The sequence below is a fragment of the Anolis carolinensis genome, chromosome 6 (genome assembly GCF_035594765.1).
Source record: "Anolis carolinensis isolate JA03-04 chromosome 6, rAnoCar3.1.pri, whole genome shotgun sequence".
NCBI classification, from domain to species: domain Eukaryota; kingdom Metazoa; phylum Chordata; class Lepidosauria; order Squamata; family Dactyloidae; genus Anolis; species Anolis carolinensis.
Window position 1 is genome coordinate 27176917 of NC_085846.1, and position 22533 is coordinate 27199449.

Sequence of the window (22533 nt, forward strand, 5' to 3'; positions counted from 1 at the left end):
AATTGCGAGTACTGGTAATTCATTACTTCCAAGCTGTGTCTGCAAGACAGGCAAAACCGAGCTTGCTGTTTTCATGATGACAAGGCAAACAAGAAAATTTAGCCTCACTTCATGGGGCTATGTGCATGGGGTGTGGATATGTGATGGCACACACAATACAATCTTGGGTCAGATTAGATGACCGAATGGTATCCAAATTCTGGTTGGTTAAGCTTCTTGTTTTTGGCTTCCAGCAAAACGAGCAGCTGAGTCCAGCCTGTTTTCCTGCAGACTTATTTCTTTGAGAAATGGAGACAAGGGAAAGCCCCATGCTGACAATGTTCTTATGGCAAATGAGATTAAATAAGTGCGGCAGCTCACTGTCAGCTTCCCGCCTTCCCCCTGGTGTAATTCAATTCGAGCTCGAGCAGCGATGGGAACTCACAGGGACGGCCGCTGCCACCCCTGCTGAGACTTGGAATCTTTTAACATCTAAATAAAAGTTTCACTCAAGCATTTTTTACAACCCTGCCAGCAGGATCGGTGAACTGGCATTGGGCATATTAATGTTAATATTCATATTGGCAAATGTCTCCCTGTGTACCAGGACTGTGATGGTAATTATAAATGTGTGCTGCAAAATGACATTTAGATTTGCGGGCTTTCAACAGGAGGGGGGGCAGGGTTTGATTTCAAGAAAGAGCCACACTTTTTAATGTACAACTGACCTTACTGTAAAGGCAAACAGATTGCAGCTCAATATGAAGATGGTTGCATTTTGAGAGAACTGTCCAAACTTTAATTTGGAGTCAGGGAAGGAGTGCTCTGTTCCTTTTTGTAATGTAATGATAGAGTCATAGAAACATAGACTTTTTGTGAGATCTATACCAGGGCATTTTTATCACTTTTTCATGTTATAGAATAACTTACAATTAAATACCTCAGCAGTTCAATTGAGGTAAGGTAAAGGTTATCCCCTGACATTATCCATGTCCAACTCTGGGGGTTGGTGATCATCTCCATTTCTAAGCTGAAGAGCTGGTGTTGTCCGTAGACACCTGCAAGGTCATGTGGCTGGCCTGACTGCATGGAGCACCGTTACCTTCCCACCGGAGCAGTACCTATTGATCTACTCACATTTGCATGTTTTCGAACTGCTAGGTTGGCAGAAGCTGGGGCTAACATCGGGAGCTCATCCTGCTCACCGAATTTGAACTGCCGACCTTTCAGTCATCAAGTTCAGCAGCTCAGTGGTCTAACACGCTGTGCCACCAGAGGCTTCTCATTCAATCAACGTATGTAATAAATAATAATAATAATAATAATAATAATAATAATAATAATAATAATAATAATAAATCTTTATTTGTGTCCCGCCTTTCTCCCTAAACGGGACCCAAAGCGGCATTATAAAATAACAGTACAAATCAAGCATACATATAACAATAACACATAAAACCAAGTTTACAATTTATCAAATACAGTTGTTGTAGGAAACTCATCAATACAGATGGTAAACCTAGCACAACTCACTAAAAGTTAGCCTTCCTGTCATTCCAAACTAAGTATCTTAATTGAAAGCTTATGTGAACAGGAAGGTCTTTAGCTGCTTTTTAAAAGATGTCAGAGAGCGGGCTGTTTTAACCTCTTTGGGGAGGGAATTCCAAAGGGTTGGAGCGATCACTGAGAAGGCCCTCTCCTTGACACCAACTGCATTTGTGAGAAGGGCCTCACTGGAAGATCTTAACATTCGGGCGGGTTGGTATGAGTAGATGTGGTCAGACAGGTAAGTAGGACCTGAACTAATGTAGGATATTAAGTGTGAATCAAAATGTTCTTCTTGGTTCCTGGTAAAGTCTTTACTGGGGGAATGGCAAGGGTTTTGTCCTTTTATAGGAGAGGTGTCTGATCTATGCCAGCAGAAAAAACAGGACATAGAAATATGCCCCTTAGCTAGAGGTGAGAGAAGCTAATTGAAACAGAAGTAATTGCCCAAGAACTTTTCATGCTTGCCCCAAGAACTTAATTCTGTTTCAGCATCTTTCAAATTTTTTACATCGATTATGGATTATATGAAATCAGGAAAATGTGCTTGTTTAAAATGCACAAATGACTACATCTGGTCTATCTACAGTGGTGGGAAGGGGTATTCAGGTGAGCTAATGGCCCATTTGAGTCATGACAGACTTGAATTTGAATCTAGAATCTAATGTGGGCTGAGTGTAAAGGAAGGACTGCGTTTGAGTAAGTGCCACATTCATTTTCCTCCGTTTTTGTGCTCTGTGTTTTTGTGCCTGAGCAGTCTGCAAAAGAACCAATTCTTTAAGATAGGTTTAAAGCTAGGGATTCCTAAGTTTGGGAGGAAGAGAAGAAAAACTCATGTTCTTCCTCAATAAAGGACCCTAAAGTCTCCAGAATTGTCTGATCTTAGAAGTTAAACAGGGTCAGGTCTAGTTAGTACTTGAATAGGAGATCACCAATGAATACCGGACGCTGTAGGCTATATTCCAGAGAAAGGAACTGTTGAAACCAACTCCAAGTATTCCTTGCCTAGGAAAATCCTCTGAAATTCATGGGGTCGCCATAAGTTAAAAGACAACTTGAAGGCACATATACACGCACAGTATGGGGAGGAAGGCAGAGAATTTGCACAAATGAACTCTTATATTTGGCTGCTGCAGTTGTGCCTCATGCTCACCTTGAGACACATTTGCAAGGATTTATATCTACCCCCAGAGTTTTGCAGAGTCATAAAACTCTAAAATGAAAATAGTTCTCTGAAGGAAGAGAAAAGTAGAAGGAAAATTTGACAACATAGATGAATTGGCATGTTAAGAGAGAGCTGCATAGCAAAACAAGGAGAAACCTCTCCTGGTACAGGCTTCATGCCTAAAAAGCAGTGAACATGACCACTGGGGAGATTATCAGTAGCACTTTTAGATAGCAGATGGATGGGTCTGAGATAAATTAACTACTACTTGGAATATTGCCAAGGCTTCCACAGACGCCTGCCATACTCACCGCTGCAGGTCCAGAGAGAGGAATTCCTTACCTTTAGGAATTTGGCAGGGGTGACTACAAAGACTACAAAGAGAAAACAGTGTTTTCTTTTTGTCCAGGTTGCTATTTTCCTGACTGATTTTGAAGTAGCATATATTTCCTTCATTGTCACATCTAGGCAAGTGGAGGTGCCTGTGCTGTTTGCTTATTTGTCATGAAACTAGAGGAAGCATTTCTTTGAGGACATACATGACCCTAGATTAGAAGCTGGAAAAGTCACATTTTTGAACATCTCCCAGAATGCATGGTCAGCTAATATATTTGATCTCTTTCTTCTGTGGTTGGCCTTTTTTGCTTAAAACATGTTATTCTTTCAAAAAGTAACTTACAGTGTTCTTTAGAACTCTATTCTTTTACAATAATTATTTTCTTTTTCTTTCTTTTCAAAATGTTTGTGTATTCTCATTAGTTCAATTTCCTTTCTTCTCACTTTTTCTAGCTTGTTTCTAACATTTTCTTTCAATGTTTTTCAATGTAGTTTTGGAGCTCAAGAAAGCAGAGACAAATCCATATAAAATCCTTTATGTTCATATGTATGTTAAGTTGGGAATGCTTATTTCTTTGCCTTACTTTTTCTTCCTTTCATACATTTGGTATTTTTGTTTTTTTATTCTGTTTGTTCTTTGGCGTTTTTGACTTCATGCCAATACGAACTATTTAATCTGTGTAAATGCTCCCTATTGATTGATTCCCAATTGGTCACTCTAAATAGTTTTGCTTTTACTTTTTCTCAGATTAGAAGCAGCACATCAATTCTTGAGAAGATAAGACATTTGTTGTCATCCTATTCTTTCTTTCTTTCTTTTGGTTCTTATTGCTGCTTTAGCTCAGGTTTATAGTTCCTTTCTGTCTCAAAGTTTCTAAAACCTTCCTTTTAAAAATATTATTTCTGCTATGCCGTCGCTTAGTCTTTCCCATGTTGTTTTGCTATAGCATTTTATACATAGTACACGATGGCTTTCCCTTGAACCATTTTCAGCTGTTCTGCTCATTTCATAATTCCTTCTACACATCTTAGTTATACCTACATTGCTATAGGTTTCCCTTCACTGGTTTCCTCTATGGTTTTGTATTAGATTTAAACTTCTCTTAACCTTTCAGCCTTTTCATGATATCCTCCTCCTTATCGATCTTCATTGCTTTTTTCCTCTTCTCCTCTTTGGTCCTTCTGTTCATCAAATACTAATGTTCTTGCTAAATCTTGACTCCTTTGTGTTACTTCTTGTCTTTGTAATCTTATGACCCCTTGTATGTTGAATTTCCCCCCTTTCAGTATTCAGGTGACACAATTTGTCCCACTTGAATAAACTACTTAAAGCCACAATTACTCTTTGGTATTTCCCTCTTAATGTCAATTATTTAAATAAAGTGTTTTCCTACTCCTAAGTTAATTATTGTGCTAATTATTGTGACTCAGACCAGTTTTGATTTGCTCCAGATCAGGTTAGATCTACCCTGTTGAATTCCAGAGCTAGCCACCCAGGCCTGATCTGGAACATGTTAGTGCTTCTGATTCTATAATGGTTGTAAAAAAAAAAGAAAAAAGAGCATGCCCAGACATTATATCTCCTTTATTACAGCATAAGGAAAACATGGTGGTACAATGAGGAAGGGTTAGACTGGGCTGTAGTTTGCTATTTCACAGCTCTAGCTTCCAGTTTTACAGCACATTCTAGCTGCAGTGTTTGCAGGGGGTCCGTGTGAGGTCACTGATGTTATATGTTGCAGTTTTTCCAGTTTGTTCTCATTTCATATTTAGGGTCAACTGTAACTGTAGTAGTCAGAGAGTGAAGGTTAGAATTGTGTGTTTGGGCAGTATTGTTGGAATAGATTTGATTTCAACTGAATTTACTGCAATCAAACTCGCAGCCTGAATCTTGGTTGGGTTCTCTTCTGCATCTTAAGCCATTCTTTATGTTGTACGGCACATATGTCAAATGCAAGGCTACTGGCCTGAATCCGGTCTGTCATGTCATTTCATGTGGCCCTCCAGTTGCTGGGTTACTACTTCTGTATTCCTCATCATCGTACATCATGACTAGAGCTGATGGGAGTTGTGATACAATAACATCTGGAAGGCTGCAGTTTGTTCTGTTTAGTCAGGATAGTGGTGTTTGAATTTAGATATAAGGTGTGTGGATCTGATATCTGGTTTTAAAATGTCCTTTAACATTTCCCCAACCTCAGAGCCACAAGTGCTGCTGGGCTGCAGTTCCCATTATTTCCAGTCTGTATGGCTGATAATCAAAAGTGATGGGAGTTGTCATTCAATGACCTCTGGGGACAAAAATTTAGTAAAAAATAAAGAGCACCAACCACTACGTGAAACAATTATAGTTGGCCCTCTGTATCCACAGATTCTCTATATTTGAAGGCAGCCATAAGGCTGATGTAGCCCTCTTTTAAAATGAGTTCAACACAGCTGTTGTAGGGGTTGATCAGAGTTTGGGGAGCATGGCTAATTTAATAAGTTATTAATTCTTTAAATCACACTTCACAATGTAGTAGAACTACGTAGATTGACTGATTAACATTGAAGTTATTCATATATTTCACTAATGAAACAGTAAATTTGTTAGAAGCTGGAATAATCATCTCCCTGTTGAATAAAATAAGTCAAAAAAGAAGAATTAGAAGACATTCATCATATGGTTTCTAAGTCTAAGCCTCCGCTGCCTCATGGATTTTAGAAGGAACTAAGTAGTGAGGAAAAGGAAAGAAAAGTGACAGAAGGGAAGAATGAAATAGGGGAGTTGTTAAGGCTATCAGGAAATCAAGATCTTTTAGTATATCATACCCTTTAGTGCTGACAGCCTTCTTCACCCTACACACATACCTGTGTTCCTTCTTCACCCTACTCACATACCTGTTGACCAGCAAGGAAACTGTAGAAATCTCTGGGACAAATGACCATGTAGACCAGTGATTCTCAAAGTGGGCGCTACCGCCCCCTGGTGGGCGCTGCAGTGATCCTGGGGGCAGTGATGGTCGTAGGTGCATTTGCCATATGCATTAATACATATATCTTCCTGTTTAATTGCTATTAAAAATTTTAAAAAAATAATTTCCAGGGGGCGCTGAGTAATATTTTTTCTGGAAAGGGGGTGGTAGGCCAAATAAGTTTGAGAACCACTGATGTAGACAATAATATGTTTTCTTCTGTGTCATGTATGAAGCTCAGAATTCCAAACAGAAGCAGTTCTCTGTTGCTCAGAGATTATTGGACTGTATTTAGTGTATTTAATTCATGGATTCCATTAAAGCAGCATGAATGGGATTGTAATGACCCCAAAAAACAATTTGATGTATGTTAATTGGATATGACCAGAGTTTAGAATCCAACAGTCTTTGTGGATTCTTTGTGCGGTACATCTCTTAAGACCTCATCAGATGGGCAAAATTGCCCATTGTATGGTTCTTCTTCACTTGCAACATGGAGCCTGCCGGATTCCATCTCATGACGTAGATCAACTTCCAGTGGGATTCTGAGGTGTAAAGAGGGAGCAAAGTTGGCCACCGCAGCAACACAGGAGGCTTCCTGTGTTGCATAGAAGCATAGAGTTGAAAGAGACCACATGGGCCATCTTGTCCAACCCCCTGCCTTGCAGGAGAAGCACAAGCAGAGTACCCCTGCCAGATAGCCATCCAGCCTCTGTCTAAAAGCTTCCAAGGAAAGATCTTCCACTACACTGCAAGGCAGAGAATTCCACTGTTGAACAGCTCGTACAGTCAGGAAGTTCTTCCTAATGTTCAGGTGGAATATCCTTTCCTGAATTTGAACCCATTTCTCCGAGTCCTAGTTTCCAAGGCAGCAGAATACAAGCCCACTCCCTCTTCCTTATGGCATCCTTTCACATATTTATACATGGCTATCATATCTCCTCTCAACCTTCCCCTCTGCAGGGTAAACATACTCAGTTGTTTAAGATGCTGCCCACAGGGCATGGTCTCCAGATCTTCGATCATTTTAGTCACCCTCCTCTGGATACCTTCCAGCTTGTCAATATCTCTTTTAAACTGTATTGCCCAGAATTGGACGCAGCATTCCAGGTGAGGTCTAACCAAAGCAGAATACAAAGGCACCATGACTTCTCTCGATCTAGACCAGGGGTCCTCAAACTTTTTATGCAGAGGCCGATCCACAATCCTTCAGTCTGTTGCAGGGCCGAATTATCATTTGAAAAAGAAATACGAACAAATTCCTATGCACACTGCACATGGCTTATTTGTAGCGCAAAAAAACCCCTAACAACAATGAAAAAACAATATTTAAAAATAAGAACAATTTTAACCAACATAGACCTATCAGGATTTCCATGGGAAGTGTGGGCCTGCTTCTGGCTAATGAAAAGGAGAATTGAATTGTTTATTGTACCAGCCATAGGCCATGACATCAAATAATATATAACCTTTAAGAGTACAATAAGCACTTTCCAATATAAACATTGGCTTCTGGCCAATGAGATAGCCATGTTAATTAGGATTGTGGTTGTTGTGTGCCTTCAAGTCATTTCAGACTTTGGGCGAGCCTAAGTCTAAAACTGAGGGCGGGGGCCAGGTAAATGATCTTGGAGGGCCACATCCGGCCCACGGGCCTTAGTTTGGGAACCCCTGATCTAGACACTATGCTCCTTTTGAATCCCATTGGGTTTTTAGCTGTTGCATCATACTGTTGGCTCATGTTCAACTTGTTGTCCATGAAGACTCCAAGATCTTTTTCACATGGACTATTGTCGAGCCAGGCATCACCCATTCTGTATTTTTGCATTTCATTTTTTTCTGCCTAAATGTGGTATATTCCATTTGCCCTTGTTGAAATTCATTTAGTTGGTTTTGGCCCAGCTCTCTAATCTGTTATGGTTATTTTGAATGTTGATCCTGTCCTATGGAGTATTGGCTATCTCTCTTAATTTGGTGTCATTTGAAAACTTGATAAGGATGCCCTCTAAACCTTCATCTAAGTCATCCATGTTGAACAGTACTGGGCCCAGGACAGAACCCTGCAGCACTCCACTAGTCACTTCTTTCCAGGATGAAGTGGAACCATTGGTAAGCACCCTTTGGGTTTAGTCACTTAACCAGTTACAAGTGCACCTAATTGCTTAGTCCACATTTGACTAATTTGCTTGCAAGAAGGTCACTGGGGACTTTGTCGAAGACCTTGTTGAAATCAAGATATGCTACATCCACAGCATTCCCTGCACCTACCAAGTTGTAACTCTATCAAAAAAAGAGAGAGAGAGAGAGAGAGATAAGATTGATCTGACATGACTTGTTTTGGAGAAATCCATGTTGACTTTTAGTAATCACAGTATTCCTTTCTAAGTGATTGCAAACTGCCTCCTTAATGATAGGCTCCGGAAACTTTCCTGCTATTAATGTCAGGCTGACTGTGTGGTAATTGTTCGGGTCCTCTTTTTTTCCTTTCTTGAAGATAGGGACAACATTTGCCCTCCTCCAGTCTGCTGAGACTTCTCCTGTTCTCCAAGAATTCTCAAGGGGGGGGGGGGGAAGCCGGGCAGCAGACATCCCCCCCCCATGGGGTGAGGGGGAAGCAGGGCAATGCGGGACGTGGAGCAATAAGGTTCTCCATGCCCCTTCCAGATTTGCCACAATGCATGGCAAATTCCAGTCTTGATGTGATGAGATCTATAGTCCAGCAATTTGGAGCAGCAGTATTCTGGTTTGGTGTTGCTTTGCCAATACAGAACTCCAGGTTGGGTCCTCTGATTTCCAGTTCTCCTGCTGAGGAACTGGAAGAAGTAATTGACTCGACACTCTGAGCTTTCAGCTAATTAACAAGAAATATAAGCAGGCCAGGCAAAAGGTTATGTAAATGTCTGAGAGAGGGTGTAAATCTCTGGTTGAGACAGACCAGGGATCGATTTGCAGGACCAGGCTTGATGAGTAGGATATATGTTAAATGTTACCATAGTGTGCAGTGAACTGTAATAGAAAGTGAGATATTTTTTATTTAATTATGTGTCCAAAACTCACCACTGGGCTCCTACTCCCAGAGCGAAAACTACTTCAAAATGTGTTTTAAGTCACAAATCTTTCAAGATGTGTTCACTTTGTTTTCACTACATCTCTTAAAAGTATTACAAGTACTACAAGGTGCCTTTTGCTTGCCTCTGAAAATCCATTTAAAAACATTTCCAGGTTTAAAGCCTAAATCTGTCTGAGAAGGGAGATCACTCTTGTGTTTGAGACGTTCAGGAGCAGAGAAACACTCATGTCAAGAAGTTGGAAGACACTCCTAACCAAGCCTGGAAAAGTTGATTTTGGATTCCCAGAATTCCTGAGTGCTGGCTGAAAGATCCTGGGAGTTGTAGTCTAACAAGGAACCTTTTTGAACTCAGCTCCTAATCTATCTTACTGAGGTTTCTCAGGAATTTCTTTACTATCTTTTCAACATGGATGAGTGGTTGAACTCATAAGTAGGACATATTCTGAATTATAATGCACCAGGCACTTCCAGCAGCTCCAATTAAAGATACATTAATTAAAGAGGTGAGACAGAGAGCAGTAAAAAAATGAGGTATTGCTTTTTTAAAGAAAGCAAAGCATTAAAATTGACGAATTAACACTGACTTAACAGAAACTCTAAAGTACTTATCAATTTGCATAATATAAGCAAGTAGACAACATCCCACTCAGCCACTGAAGATGGAGACAATAACTGCTTCTTTAAATAATACTATTTTTAAGGGAGAATCCCAAAGGAGGACGGAAAGAAGGATCTGATTAAAAAGGATTTTATCTATATGTTTTGCAATATTTAACACAGAATTAGATTTCTGCAAATCATGCATTGAGATGTAACGTGAAGGGATTTCCCACCCACTTGTTTTTTCTCTTTCCAACAGTCTATATGCCATGATGCAAATATATTGTGTCTACATGAGTGCTTTGGCAATGACGACTAAGGAGTCTCTTCAGCCAAAGAGGGGGCATTCACAGATAGGATGGATCTCGTTTTTCATTACAGACCCATTAAGCTCAGTATGATTTATTTCTAAATACACATGCATAATATTATACAGTTAGTCATCCCACAGTGACAACCTGTCATAACCCAAAATGGATTCTAATCAGTTTCAACTTTCTGCTGGGCCTTTACACACACACAAGAATGTTACAAGAAAAATAGAACTGGTCAGTTATCATGCTATGCCAGAATTAAAATTTTGTATCATATTTAAACTGGCTTCCCAAAGAGATATGGCATTTGCATGGCAAAAGCTAATGGGATCCCCTTGAGTGGGCTATATTTATCGTACTGGTATATTATAGAACCCAATTCATGGAAGTTGACTGTCAGTCTTCAGCATTTAGATTCTATAATCTAGAAAAATTGTAGCTGGTGACAGTTAAGATTGTATTGTGACTTAAATACCACTGGATTTTCTTGATTGTTTTTTCACACATACTTCTCAAACTAGAAAGCTTAATTTTCCATTTTAAATCCATAATTGTTCTTTTATTTATTTATTTTTCAAAGCTGAGAACAACTCACAGAAGTCTGCTCATGATCATATAATTCTAAAACAAGGATACTTGGAGAAAAGATCCAGAGGTAAAGGAACAATTAAATCACAGTGACTGCTGCTGATTTCTGTATGTGTTTATGCATGTATTTAAGTATGTATTTTACTTGGTATGTTTCTAGCCCACTTTTCCTCCTCAGAGGTCAAGGCAATGTTCATGGTCCTCCTCCCAATTTCTTCTGTTGGGTAGGGTAGGCTGAGAGATGGTAATTGGCCCAAGATTATTATCAGTTCATATCACTTTATTCTTTGTCTATGGCAGTGGTTCTCAACCTGTGGGTCCCGAGGTGTTTTGGCCTACAACTCCCAGAAATCCCAGCCAGTTTACCAGCTGTTAGGATTTCTGAGAGTCAAAATCCAAAACATCTGGGAACACACAGGTTGAGAACCACTGGTCTATGATGAACTAAAAGACTATGGGACAGAAACTGTGGGCAGAAACTCATAGTTAGATGCAATGTGCACAAGTATTATTATATTGTATATATTTATATTCCACTTTCCTTTCTTAAAAAAGACTCAAAACAGTTAAGTACCCATGACAAAACAGTGGCACATTACACATTAACTTCAAGAGGTGTTTATGTGGACATTAAAATAGTCAATGCTGGCCAGACCATTTAAAAGCAGATTTACACTGATTGTTCAGCAGATAGATTAGTCTTCATGGAAGTCAGTGCTTCAGAAATAACTGGAGATTCCTCTAGAGAATGTTCTAAATGGAGAAAGCTTTCAAATGGCAAAGATGCCATCCTCATTCAGCAAAATGGAGGGTTATTTGTGTATGGAGAGATAACGTTAAGGGTACTGCTTTTTTAAAATATTGAGGGGTGCAAGTTGTGTTAGTTTACTGAAGCAAAAACAACAGAGATGGCACCTTACATTTTATTTGGTATAAGCTTTTGCGGACTATACCTGATGAAGTAGGTTGAAGTCCATGAAATCCTCTGTCAAATAATATGTGTTTGTCTAAGATACTGTAAATTCAAGAATAACCTATGTTTTGGGTTAAGGGAGATGCCTCACCCTGCTTTTCCAGAATAATGTTCCCCTTCCCTGTTGCACCATAGGCTGTTGGTACACAAGTTTCTCCATTGTTCATATTGGAAGAGACAAATTTGATCAAGTTACAGAATACACATGACATATACTTAGAAAAGGTATGCCCTCAAGTGGAAAGATACTTTGTTCTGCTACTCTTCATCTATATAGTTTGCATTTATCATGCATTGTTTTGTGATCCATCATTAAAAGGTAAACATTGGTTTAATGCTCAGAAACATATGTGTAAGGGCTTGGCCTCAAAGGAGAGGGAAATTAACTATTTTAACCCTCTAAACAGAGAATTGGCTAGATAGCACAGCTATCCATGGAACTTCACAGCATTCAAAGATGGGACAGTGTATACTGTAACATCTGCTAGGGGGGAAATCAATCAATCAAAACTTTATTACAGTCCTAAGATCCAATTTTCTCAGCTGTAAAAAGTGCACACCTGCAAACAGATTAATAAACTGATAAGACTAATTAAACGTGGGGGGGATTATAAATGTTTGAAACACAAAGGTGACAAATGGTATAAATGGATATGTGAATCCATTTATTGGGTTAATGCAAATTTCCCTACCAGATTTTTTACAATTGATAGTAGGCAGAAAAAAAACATTTTTGTTTTCTGTGCAGAAACTTACACACTGTTGGCATGAACAGATTGCCTGAGAGCAGAAGTAGGAGTAGTTCTCAGTGGCAGGATTGATGATTACCATGGAAACTTTGGAACCCCTTGGAGATGGAGAATCATTTCCTGTTTTCAAGCTATTGACTTCTGAACTTATTTACCTCCTTCTCCTTTCATGTTCACAGATCCCAAAATCTTTGGCTCTGAGTGGCAGAAGCGATGGTGTGTCCTCGACAACATGGCCTTCTATTACTATGCGAATGAAAAAAGTATTTAATGCTCCTGACACACCCAAAAAACTCCAATGTTATCATGTGATTACACTGAGGAGAAAGATAGCAGGAATCTATTGAAGAAAAACAGTACAACTCATGTGCCTTCATGAATTTCCAGTTTTTCACATCAGATGCATTTTTGCTCTAAAGCCAGTTTAACTCAGTATCATCTTTATCTGATCATACTCCTTTCCACACTTGCTTTTATACTACTGCAAGGATCTTAGAGAGAGAATTTTGTTGTTGCATACCTTCAAGTCAGTTCAGACTTACGGCTACTCCAAAGCAAACCTATCACAGGAGTATTCTTGGCAGAATTTGTTCAGAGGGGTTTTTTCCTTGCCTTTTTCTGCAGATGAGACAGTATGACTTGCTCAAAGTCACCTATTAGGTTTCCATGGCTGACTGGGGAATTAAACCCTGGTCTCCCATTCAAACCACTACACCATACAGACTCTCCAGAGAGATATTGGGAGGATTTAATATACTATTTCATTACAACTTTAGAAAAATCGTATACCTAAACTTACCCAATAATTTTCACAGCCAATCATGGTTGAGAATCCGGGTCTCCCTGATCCACATGCAACACAATAAGCATTGCATCACATGAGCTCTTCCAGCTGTTTGATAAATTGCCAACCAGGCAGTGTGGGATTCTGCCATTTAGATACGGCCTTAGGAAGAACATAGTCTGGTTGTATTCTAACACCCTTGTCAGTAAAGAATGAGGGAAAGGAGAAATACGGACACAAGACCCTGTGTAAATAAAGTACTGCCCATTTTCCCCCTATTAGCTGTCAGACTGGCTTTAACCCTCCCCTAAGTGACCATATATAATCTTTGTGTCAGCATGTATAAATATTTTTCAGTTATGCTCCATCAGATGCATATAAACAGGAAGCTAATACTTCCAACTGAATTTGGCATGCTTAGATAGATGGCCTAGGGATATACTGTGCCTCCCACACAGACAGATGGAATGCCAAGCAGGTTAAAAATATACAGGAGGAAACCGAGGACAGAGTAGATTCAGTATTCAGAGTTGAGAGACTGGTTGTTAACAAGACTCTCTCAAAAGATAACAGTCATTATTTAGATTGGTCACTAGATAGAAATAAGGGTACACACATTTCTCACTACAAATATGGTCAAAAAACAGGAAATTTACCTGGTGTTTCTCGGGTTCATGCTTAATATTGTGTTCATAATTTGAATCAAACATAAGTTTCCTGTTATCCTTAAAAGTTGTTTTACATTAAGTTCCATGCATACTAGAGCAAAACAGATGCGGTGGGAGTAAAATTTGATAGTTGATCTCAAAGTTGCATGAACACAGTTGGAAGGCTAAGCATGTTTGGCATGTCAGAATATCAAGTTTGGTCAGTACTGGTTAAGGCATATCCACTCTAGACAGAAAAACGCAATCCAAAATGTTGAAAGGAGGAATGCCAACTTTAGTTGACAATTGAGGTCCAAAACCTTAATGCATCCTTCATTTTGGTCCCATTAAATCACATTCTAGGTTTTATGAGTTTGATCAAGCACATGGATGTGTATAGCACAACAAATGACACACTTCAGATTTATATATGCATAGATGTATATCCACACATATGTATCTTTAAAAGCAGATCTGAAAAATTAACATTAGCAAAACATTTCTGTCCCCTAAGCTGAGGCCATTTGGTGTTAGGATCTTAAGTCTATAGATCCCCAGATTTGCTTTTTTGCCCAAAAGATAACATCTCAGTTCCAAACTGGGATGATTCAGAGAGACTGTATTGTTTGCTATAGCAGACCAATAGTGCCTGAATTGTGTTCCCAGATCTGTGATAGTTTATACACAGGTATAGGTATACACATCCATATTAATTCCATATAGTCATGCTCCAACTTGACAAGGCATCAGTCTCAGTGAATTGTTGGTACCAAGGGTAAAAAGGCAGTTGGGTATTCATCCTTGTGGTATATTTGAGTGCATCTCCTCAGTTTCCCTATATTTATTTATTATTGCATTCTGTGCTGCTTTTTTCTCCAGTGAGAGCAAAGCAGAATCTGTAGTTCCCAGACCAAATCATGTGTCATAGAAGTTACAAACACAACTAAAATAGCAGTTTGAAATGTAGGGAATGTTTGTGTTCAATCATCATTATTCATGTTGTGCAGGCAAGCATCCCAAAGGCATGTTTGCCATTGAAAACTGCCGTGCTCAACTGGCTTTACACCTGCGCAAGGACTCTCGGAGAAACTGCTGTTTTGAGTTGACCTGCCCTGGTAAACGTACCTATGAGGTAGGTTTGGCAAGTACAGAAAGAGTTATTTCACCCCTTGTGGTCCAGAGCAAACTTTGAATCCATGAAAGAATTCAGTTTGATGTGAAGTGCAAGAAGGTGGACAAGTTCACATCCTTTGTTCATGAACTATAATTATGGCTTCTAGAGAAGGGAGTCATCCACCATCCAAGATGAGAGACAGATGCATTTATAGGGGAAGATGAGATGTTGCCCTCATAGCTTGGTGGTGGGTTTCCCAGAGGTGAGTGGTTGGACATTTTGAGAACAGTATGCTGTACTACGTTGGCTTTTGGTCTGATCCAAATGCCTTTATCCCAGTGATATCTTTGAGGGAACTCTTTTTGTGTTCATATATCTTCTTGACATCTTGATTTCTGGTCCTTACTGCAGCACTCATGCACACTCTCACAACTGTGTCCTTCTTTCATTGATTCCTACCTGCAAAGGTGTTAATATTAAGGTGCTGGTCTGAAAGGAAGGCACCATTGCAGAATTGAAGCCGCTTCCCCTGCAAAGCACTGCCCAAGGGTGCCACCTAGAGGTGACTTGTGACAATGCTAGCTTTGCCTCCCACTTATCCATAAATCTTTTAATGAATGTATATGCTCATGCACATCTTTAGTTTTGCATGTATTTATGGTGGTAGTAACTGTCACTCCTGGATACAACCACAGAGCATTCCACTGATGTGGCTGTTCATTTTGCCCCTTGTTCACTGCCCTCCTCTTCATACCTTGTCAGTAAACATGTACTATCTCATTTTGGGAATGCTGTATGTTTTTTGATTAACTGTACTAGAGTTGTGTGAAGACTAATTTTCCCAGTTTGTGTAATGTGAGCTCTTTGTATCTGTTTTATGGGATATTGAACTATGTGCATTCAGAGTAATTAGTTCCCCCACAATAAATAAACCAGATATCTCATTAAATTGATGGACCAGAATTTGGAAAAGTTACTTTTATCCACTACAATTTCCAGAATCCCCATCCAGCACAAGCTAATAGCTGAGGATCTCTGTGTTGTAATCTAAAAATAACTTTATAGGCTCTGAGCTGAACACATTTGTAATCAAATTCTTCAAAGCAAGGGGTTTATATGGAAGAAGGAAGGATGGGATATGGGGCACTGCAATATATTTGTCTGGACAAAAACGTTACAAGACAATGCTCATTTACAAATTGCATTAGATTTCTCATCGCTCAGTGGTTTTGTCACTAAATGTGTAAACTGCTTATATGAAAACATGTTGTATTTCAAATGACATTTAGAGATAATGTGGGATCTTTGTTTGTGACCCAAGCATTTATGAACACACCATTAATGCAGCAGTCACATCAAAACGAAACAAAAATAGCATGTTGAATCAGGATACTGTTCTGCCTGAGGTTTAACGCCTGTCAGTATTAGTGCAGCTTGTGTGTATAATTATATTGAAATCAGTAGGTACAGATTCTCTGTAATAATCTTACAATGACCATAGTGAATTCTTCTTTTTTTAGTTCACTGCTGCTAACCCTACCGAAGCAATGGACTGGGTGGACCAGATCCTGTTCTTGCTAAAAGGTGAGTCACTAATGAAAGATCAAAGCCATCTGTTCATGGGCTGAAGTGACTGACATATACATGCATATTACTTAGTTACTTATCACTGATAACATACTTCTCGGTATACAAACTGATATCACTGACAAGCTTGGTGCTTCAGAGAGTACACAAAGATATGAAAGTTATGTCTGTGTGATATTTGCTAGCCATTTGCCATACCACCTTGCACATTCCAAACTTATCTGGTTCCAGAAGCTAAGCCGGTTGGGCCTGCTTACTACTTGAATAGGATGTCACCAGAGAGTACTATGAATTCTCAGGTAATAATAGGATTGAAGCCTACTAGAGAAAAATGCTGCCAGTCAAACAGCACTAAACTAGGTACATCACTGGTCTGATACAGTATAAAATAGTTTCCTGGGTTCCTCTATTTCTAGACACCACTGTTTTGTATTCTTCGAGTGATGTCTGTGGGTACTTCCAAACAGACAGATCTTAGTGCTACTGATTAAAAACATTGTGTAACTATTCCCTTCAGATGATGCCTTGACTCACAGTGCACAGTCATGCCATTCTGTGAATGATAAAAGCTACATTAAAAAGATCAGTTATTCAGGCAAGGCTCTGAGTCTACGGTTGAGCAAAGTATAAACTCCAGACTACAGGAGGAATGAGCCATCCTTCTCTAGGAGAACTATGTAACCACTGCACTCTTTCTAAATTCCTGAAAACCATAGCTTTCATGTCTTTGTTTTTGGTAGATTTCTTACTTTTATTCAGCAAACCAGACAAGCATTCCTAAGAATCCTAGCTTTTGTGTCTTTTTTAAAAACTAGGGCTCTGTTTCTCAAACAGAAATCCATGTAAACATGGTGATAAGCCTGTCTGTAAGTCTCAGAAAACAGAAGGCAATCTTTAATCAGAAACATCAATACAGATATATCTCCAAAGCTGCCTTTGGTGTATATCTCTGTGGTATGCACATGCATAAATACCAACATATTTTAAAATGGCTGTGTTGTTTCACATGAGTGGAGAAGGGGGGCATAGTCATCTCATTTAATTTGTAATATTCACATTGGTATCTCCCCTTCCTAAGTGTGCATTAAGACTATCCTTTTTATTTTGCAAAAACATAATGCATTTTTCCAATGGGTGCTATCCTGACCTCTCCGGCCTTTACTTACTCTTAACTTATGCTTCTCATGCTATCAGATGTGGAGAAATCATCTAGGTCCCTACAACATTGACAGAGACTGGTCCATATTTGTGCTCAATGGCTATAACAGTGAATTTCTTTTTCAGAAATTCACTGTGGATCAGCAGTGATGGCTTGTTGAATAGAACCAGTTCACAGACCACCACTTTGAGTAGCACAGCATTTAAAACACCTTTATTTAAGATTGACATCACTTCCCAAGTGTGTGCTAGTTGCAACCTGATAAGTGGCTCAGATCTGACATTTCCTGCCCAATTGTCTTTACACTCTATAGAACTTTAAAAGGAAAGAAGATTGGGGAAAGCCAAGTCCGATAGCATGGTTGGGAGTGCAAGAAAGATTGGGAGTAAGTGCTGTGGACCATTGTTGAATGCGGTATGGGGGAAATTATGAAAAGAGACAGAAATAGAAAGACACATGTATATGGGTTTTTATGATTTTTATAGATAGGATTATGTCTATGCTGCTGCTGGTTTTTTTGTATGTTATGTTTTTGCTTTTACAAAAATAGGAGAAAAGCAGGATAGAAATAAATAAATAAAAATAAATAGAACTTGGAAGAGCTCCCCATTGGAGATATAGCCATCTTTGTCCATATTATAGATACGAAAAGCAAACCTTAACTTCTGTTCGTTGTCACCTTTTACACTGAATTGGGAGACTCCTTCTATAAATTCTTTGAAGTCTACTTCTCCATTTCCATCCGTATCAAATATATCTATTACTCGCTGTACCAGTGGATTCTGTTGCAACTCAGGCAAAGACATGAACTCCTCCACACTCAAAGAACCAGAGTTATCTAAATCAAGCTTTTTAAACCTCTTTCCCAATCGTTTTATCTCATCTGCATCAAAGTGTGAGCACATTTCCAGTGGGTGTCTTGGCTGTGGGTACCTAGGTGACTATGGAGTCCTATTCTTGACCCGTATGTTAGACTTTGAGGAAGCAGAATGTCCCATTATTGTACTGAATCAGATTGTTCTCAGATTGAAGTGAAACTGGTAATAGTACACTCCTAAAAATAAATAAAAATCCACGTATTCAAGACATATTCTCAAGATTATCTAACAGAGGATACATCCACACTGTTCAGTGTTTGTTACCACTTTAACTGTCATGAATCCATTCTACATAATACTGAGATACATAGTTTGATAAGATTTGATTGAAATTATCTGCTAGAGAGATCTAGAGCAGTGGTTCTCAATCTTTGTCCCTATGGATGTTCAAACTTAAGCTCTTAGAAGCCCCAGATAGCATGGCTCATATTCAGACTTTCTGGGCATTGAAGTACAGAATATATTGAATGGTCACAAGTTGAGAGTCAATGATCTAGTTCACTTCTGTGAACCACAGTACTAGAGCTCTCTACAATGAATTCCATTTACATCACTAAACTACAATTATCCAGGAATCTGTAGGAAGAACCATGAAAATTGCAATTATCACAAACTATATTAATGGTGTCAATATTTCCCAACATGAGTGTCACATTCATAATGATGAAGGTAAACCAGAGTAACCTTTTCAGCCTTTTTGTATTTGCATATGGTTGTGAGACCTAATTCTTCTATGTATGTATGGTTATGTGACAAGAGTCTTGTATCCCTTTCAGATTAATTGGTTCTGAAGTCCAAAAATATGACTGCACAGAAGTGGACAAAAATGAGCAAAGAATAAAATCTGGGATAATTCACTCTCTGTTTTCCTCATCCCAAAACACACTGTTTTGTGTGTGTGTGTGTGTGTGTTTTAGTCTACTACATCATTTGCCCCCTTATCTTTCCTGAGCATTTATTTTGGACAGAAAAATGAAGCTCTGATTATTGTGACCATTGGCACTGTGTGATTTAAAAGTAAACTGGCACCTGCTTTGTTGAAGGCATTTTGTAGGTTGTGAAGTTATGCTCCCAAAATGCCCTCTCCTGGCCATTATGAAAAACCTATATTGGTGCTGGTTTTAAGGGTTTTTTTTTAATGTTCCAGTTTTCATAAAGCATGGAGCTGAGTGAGACTAGAAATTTATTCCCTCTCAACTCCAAGGTAAAATCATCTACACATCATACCCACCAACCTAGTGTCATTACCCAAATTAATTCAAACCACAGCAGGCAGGAACAAAAATAGCAGACCACAGCAAGCTACCTACTAAGCAGAAGTCTCCAGAAATAACTCCAATAATATTTTTCTTGGAGAAAATACCCTCCTTTGTCCCCAAATAAGCTTCCTATAAGAGCAGAGGGCAACTTAAGTAGCTTTTTTACAGCCTATTTCCTCAATAGTTTCAATCTCTATTACAATGAAAGAAATGGGAAGGATATCAGGCTTATTCTGTCTGTAAGATGTAAGGCACTAAATCACTCTTACAGAGCACTCTAAGTTTGTTATTACCCTGTTTCCCTGAAAATAAGACAGTGTCTTATATTAATTTTTGCTCCCAAAGATGTGCTAGGTCTTATTTTCAGGGGATGTCTTATCTTATTTTTCCACAAAGAAGAATTCAAATTTATGGTTGAATTTTTTAAAAAATGAAAATGTATTATCTACTGTACAGTAGTTGTCATCACACAACAGCATAACCAAACTGTGAATCCTTTCAAGAATTTCTATATTATATTTTATTGCTATACTGTTTTTAAATTACTGTTTTAAATTTCTGTTCATATGTAAATTTATGTTTGTCCCTGTGTAAGCTGCCCTGAGTCCCTTCTGGGAGATGAAAGTGGGATACAAGAATAAAATTATTATTATATTATTATTATTTCTTGTTACTACCTTTATTTCCATGTACAACAATCTATGGAATGTACATTTACAGATCCTGCATGCTTCCAAACAAAAACTTTGCTAGGTCTTACTTTCAGGGGAGGCCTTATATTTAGCAATTCAGCAAAACCTCTACTAGGTCTTATTTTCTGGGGATGTCTTATTTTCAGGGAAACAGGGTATGTGCCTTCAAGTTGTGTCTAATATAGGGTGACCCTAATGTGAACCTATCATGGGGTTTTCTTGGCAATGTTAGTTCAGGGTGGATTTGGAATTGCCAGGGTTATCCAATAGGTTTCCATGGTCATGCTGGGAACTAAACCCTGGTTTCCCAGAGTCCTAGTCCAGTGCCTGAACCATGAAGCCACACTGACTAGCAAATTCTAAATACATAGCCAATTACACATCCAGCGTCCCTTAAGACAGAATCATGATAGCGTATTACGAATCTGAAAAATACACCTAAGGTTCACTAGGTTATGCCCTTGAGTCCATTCTGCTTAGGTCATAGTAACATAGTAAGCTACTATCTATGCTGATAGGCAAAATACTTTTCATTTGCATTTGCAAAACCTCAGCTAGCAAGCTTCCACACTTAAGATTCAAGGTTATGACTCTCAGACCATCAGAAGTGGTCATATTATTATTATTATTATTATTATTATTATTATTATTATGCTTTGTTAATAATATAATATTGTATGTAAATTTAATTTGTAAGCCGCTCTGAGTCCCCTTCGGGGTGAAAAGGGCGGGATATAAATGTATTAAATAAAATAAATAAATAAATAAATAAATAAGTGTGGCTTTTCCAAGGTTAAGCCCAATGCCTTTCTTTCTAGCGAGATTCCCAGATTCACTGCATGAGTTCACACAGCTTGTGAAATTATATTTCGCTGATGTGGTATTTAATGATGGATTTCATCTGAACAATTTTCTAATTAACAGTATCTCTTGGTAAGTAACTAATGTGCATTGCAGAGCTAGGGAACCCTGTGGCCATCCAGATGTTGTTCCTGTCCCCATTAGGCTGCCTGGCCAGTGGTCAGGCATAATGGGAATAACCAAACAGAAGGTCCACAAACACAGAAAGATTCCAGTCCAGAAAAGCATTATCTTGATGTGTGGAAGCACATCTCCGTGTACAGATTTTTCCTACCATACATAGACCCCATATACTTTCCTAACATGCTGCCTGCCAAACATTTTGTTCTAAATCTCCTATGAGCCTCAACCAAAATAGCTAATCATAAGTGACGATGGAAAATGTAGTCTAAAACATCTGGAGAATGCCAGTTTGAGGAAAACTGCAAGAACTGTCTCGTGGTGACTGTCTCTTGCATCTCACCATGCAGCTTGCATATATATCTGTGACATTGATCATCAGGTTTGGAAAGTATAGCAGGAAATGGCAGAATGACATTTTGCTGCCCTTTTCCTTCATATATGCAGGTGTATGTATTTCTAGCATAGGATCCTTCTCTGATCTCTGAAACATATTCAAGGATAGTTGTGTTAGTCATACAGCAAAATACAACATCCACTAAAGAGCAAATACCTTCATTGAGCAACCAAAAGGTATAAATATCTCGTACAAGCTTTGAAGTTTCACTTGGCTTTTTCATTAGGGAAAGCTGTTTAAAATCATATAGGAGAAAAAAGTGACAATATTACGATTACAGACCTACATTTGAGAAAAAAATGTACTGTTTGTTTTGTAGATTTTGGATATTATTATATTTGTCTCATATATAATGGATCTGCTGTGTTAAGTGAGGAAATCCACATATCATAATGCTCTCTCAGATCTTGACAAATTTAATTTTTAATTCACATTTATTTATATTTATATTTATTTATATGCTATATAATATAATTATTGCAAGGTCAGCCATGTACATATCCATGCCGTATCATGATAAAATACACGTGTTCAATCCAAGTTATACTAGTAATTAGGAGACATAATCTTCCTATCAAAAACCATACAAATAGTATTATATAAATACCGTAGTTGAAGAAGATCTTAAATATAATTTAGCTCAAACTTCTTCTCAATGCAGAATAGTATGCTCCCATAGCATCCCTGACAGAAGGAAGGTCTTTCAGCCTCTGTGTTCAAGTATCTAAACAAATACCTCCATCACAAGAGAATCCTTTGTGA

General features: G+C 38.6%; 2 protein-coding genes across 4 annotated transcripts in view; one reads left to right on the plus strand and one right to left on the minus strand.

The window, feature by feature from the left end:
* The window catches only part of skap1 (src kinase associated phosphoprotein 1), a 362424-nt gene that overhangs the window by 251408 nt on the left and 88483 nt on the right, over positions 1–22533 (plus strand). For all 3 annotated transcript variants that reach the window (XM_008113483.3, XM_003222615.4, XM_062957013.1), the window contains 4 exons: positions 10544–10618; positions 12453–12536; positions 14712–14836; positions 16339–16402. In XM_008113483.3, the coding sequence (XP_008111690.1) occupies positions 10544–10618; positions 12453–12536; positions 14712–14836; positions 16339–16402 (348 nt within the window). The remainder of the gene's footprint in view (positions 1–10543; positions 10619–12452; positions 12537–14711; positions 14837–16338; positions 16403–22533) is intronic.
* LOC107983013 (calcineurin subunit B type 1-like) lies at positions 18074–22513 on the minus strand. The gene is made up of 2 exons (XM_062957007.1): positions 22508–22513; positions 18074–18505 (listed from the first exon to the last, which is right to left on the minus strand). The coding sequence occupies exons 1-2, from the start codon at positions 22511–22513 to the stop codon at positions 18089–18091; spliced, it is 423 nt and encodes a 140-aa protein (XP_062813077.1). The 3' UTR covers positions 18074–18088.